The following is a 3429-nucleotide window of genomic DNA, read 5'->3' as shown; positions in this document are numbered from 1 at the left end:
GAGGCGGCTGATGTCGCGCCTTCGGGAGCCAGAGAGGCCGGGGTTGGGACTGGCGCTTCGCGTCTGCGCCGCCGCCAGGCCCGGCGAGTCCGCGCCTTTGTCTTCCCCGGGCGCCGCCTTCTGCGCGCGACAGCGAGCCCTGCCGGGGGCGGGTCCTGGGAACAAGATCCGGAGGTGGTGGGGTGGGGGCGGACCCTTAAAGCGGCCGGTCCGCGGTAGCTGCAGGTCAGAGGCTTCGAGGATCAGGAGTTTGGTGGCCGCCCGGAATGGGCCCTCTGGGGCTGGGCCCTCATTCCTTCCCCTCCCGTGGCCGTTAGGCTGGGCGCCAGACAACGCTAATAGTTATTTGAAAAAGTATGCAAACTGCTTCTGACAGACTGGCCTATGCTCCCAGCCCTGCTATTATTTATTTGTTAGTTCCAGTTTCCCAGCTCGGAGCTTGGCGTCTGATCGCTTGGCAGAGGAGGGTCTTAGGGTAACCTCGACGGAATGGAGGCATGTTCGACACTTCCGGCTGCTTGGGGGCCTCTCCATTCTACCCCAGGGACTAGACGAAGTGTCTTACTCCACCAGGATGGGGCCGGGCTCACTCATGAGAGCTCTGCCTTCCGATTTCTGGGATATCCTATTGTCTCTTTTGGACAAACTCAGGACGCTCCCAGGGCACCAGGCATTTCGTCAGGTCCATAGCCACGGACCTCTGAGTCTCATCTCCTTGCCTGTCTCTTTGCAGAGAAAACATGGTGAAAGAAGACTCACTTCTATTTGGTTTATCCCATTCTGCTGAAGTCATGGGTCTGATCCTAGTTAGCTGCCTCTTCTTACAACATTTACAAACCAGTGCCACAAGGAGCTATTATGAGGCGTGTATTGTACTGCCTTAATGTACTGTCGTCTTTGGGGATTTAAAATAGAAAGAAATTAGTACAACTTATGCCACTCTGTTTTGTGTGCTGCTCCCGGTCTCAAGAAAAATGCCAAAACCAAAAGTAATTTAATAGAAAGTGAAGATGCTCAAATAGTGCTATCTCCTGTTAGAAAATCATTACCTGTTTAAAGCCAGTCTTTATTTTTTCTTCTATCCCTTATCTGCTCTTGTGCTTCTGTCACCTCCGTTTTACTCTTGCTGTGATTTTAAGAGTCGGACATATTGGCTCTGGGTTTCTAGGGCATCTTGGTTTCTAGTGCGTTGTGATGTAGTGGCATTTACTGCCTATCAGAAACGGGCCAATGATGTGGAGCTGAAATTATTCTAACAAAAATATAACTTTTTTTTTTTTGATAGAGGCTTGCTCTGTTGCGCAGGCTGGAGTGCAGTGGTGCGATCTTGGCTCACTACAACCTCCGTCTCCCGGGTTCAAGCAATTCTCCTCCCTCAGCCTCCCGAGTAACTGGGATTACAGGTGCGTGCCACCATGTCCGGCTAATTTTTGTATTTTTAGTAGAGACGGGGTTTCATCATGTTGGCCAGGCTGGTCTCGAATTCCTGACCTCCAGTGATCCGCCCATCTCGGCCTCCCAAAGTGCTGGGATTATCTAAGATCTGTTGCTGTTTTTCTGTTGAAAATAAGCAGGTAGAATATACGTTGATAGGAAATATGAAATTTTTTGCTTGTGATCCGTTAGTCCGAAGATAGTTCTGCCATGTACGTTTTCTTAAAAATGTTTTTTCTTTACAGGCTTTCTTCTAGTCAAGATGAGTGATAAACCAGACTTGTCAGAAGTGGAGAAGTTTGACAGGTCAAAACTGAAGAAAACTAATACTGAAGAAAAAAATACTCTTCCTTCAAAGGAAAGTAAGTCATGGGGGATTCTAATGGAAACAAACAATAGAGAAAGTTAATACGTTCACCAAATAAACCTATCGTCTAGTAAATTTTTGATGCAAAGTAAGCAATAATTAGAGTACCATGGTATTTAATGCAGCAGTTAAAACTATCAAATAGTTTTCTTCTGGTTCTCACATGATGGGCCCAATAGTGATGGGGGAATAAAAAACTAGTTTCTTGTGGGAAAATTATTAAAAACCACGTTAAAACCAATCTTGGGATATTGGATGTAGCACTAAAAAACACTAGTTTTTGTCTACTTTTGGGTATTTGGCATTTTTCTGCAATTAGAAATTTGAGTCCATAATATTATCCCTGAAGAACTCTGTAGACTCAGCAGTTTTGGCCTTCTATATCTGATGACAAGATAAGGTGAGACAACAAATTTAGATCTTGGTATATTCAAAGCTCTCAGATTCAAGGGATCGGTTTTGCCCTCTGGAGTTAGAGCCTGCTGGAGAAATTCTAAGCATATTCACAAAAGCCGAGGGGCACTTTTTGTTATGTCACTTTTATTTGAGAGTGGCAACGTTAGTTAAAATTATCTGAAAGTGTATAATTTCCTAACTGTATAGTGATAGATAAATCTGAGGAAAGTGCTTCACTTACTCCTCTGTCTTGAATAGTCTGAAAAAATGACAACAGCATTTGGAAAAACAAACCCTACAGTTGATGTAGTTTCTAATGAATGTTCAGGTGGTTAACGTGCACATGCATGCATGCACACACCCCACTGTGAATTTTTTGGTTAATGCCTTGGCATTCTAAATTTAAAGCAGCCTTCAGTGACTTACAAAGAGCTCTTTTGGAAGAAGCTGAACTTAGTCTTAGGAAAATTCTTTTGTAATTTTTTGTTTCTTTTTTCCCCCAGCTATCCAGCAGGAGAAAGAGTGTATTCAAACGTCGTAAAATGGGGATCTCCTCCAAAGAACATATTTCAACATTGCCTGACAGTCTTGGTTTTAGTCTTGTTTTTTTGTAAACCTTCTGATTTCTTCTTAACTGTATTCCCTGGCTAAGGTAGTGAGTGTTTCCTTAAGTTCCTTTTTAAATTTCCCATTGGTATGTAAATTCCAAATGGCAGATGCTGTCAATAATCTTGCCATTGATGACCTTTGTATGTTTAGTCCTTGCATCTCATACAAGATAAGCCGATTTTAACCTTCTACAATGGATGCCTCAATTGTTTCATAATCTTCATGAAGATGCATCCTTTGGCAGCTTCTTTTTTTTTTTTTTTTTTTTTTGAGGTGGAGTCTCGCTCTGTCGCCCAGGCTGGAGTGCAGTGGTGCAAATCTCGGCTCACTGCAAGCTCCGCCTCCTGGGTTCACGCCATTCTCCTGCCTCAGCCTCTCTGAGTAGCTGGGACTACAGGCGCCCGCCACCACGCCCGGCTAATTTTTTGTATTTTTTTAGTAGAGACGGGGTTTCACCGTGGTCTCGATCTCCTGACCTCGTGATCCGCCCGCCTCGGCCTCCCAAAGTGCTGGGATTACAAGCGTGAGCCACCGCGCCCGGCCTTGGCAGCTTCTTATAGTTTATTTTCACTTCCAATGTAGCAATAAAATAATAAATATAATAGTTATCGTGTGACTCTTGT

The 3429-nt window shown here is 44.5% G+C and overlaps 1 protein-coding gene across 1 annotated transcript; it reads left to right on the top strand.

The window, feature by feature from the left end:
* Window positions 1-1685: 1685 nt before the first annotated feature.
* On the top strand, window positions 1686-3410 carry LOC129475073 (thymosin beta-15A-like). Its single transcript, XM_055266943.2, has 2 exons — window positions 1686-1796; window positions 2701-3410. Exons 1-2 carry the CDS (start codon window positions 1697-1699, stop codon window positions 2736-2738), a joined length of 138 nt encoding a protein of 45 aa, XP_055122918.1. The 5' UTR covers window positions 1686-1696; the 3' UTR covers window positions 2739-3410.
* Window positions 3411-3429: the final 19 nt, after the last annotated feature.

This window comes from Symphalangus syndactylus, chromosome X (genome assembly GCF_028878055.3).
Source record: "Symphalangus syndactylus isolate Jambi chromosome X, NHGRI_mSymSyn1-v2.1_pri, whole genome shotgun sequence".
NCBI lineage: Eukaryota > Metazoa > Chordata > Mammalia > Primates > Hylobatidae > Symphalangus > Symphalangus syndactylus.
The sequence above is the reverse complement of the archived record's forward strand: the minus strand, read 5'-3'. Positions and strand labels throughout refer to the sequence as shown.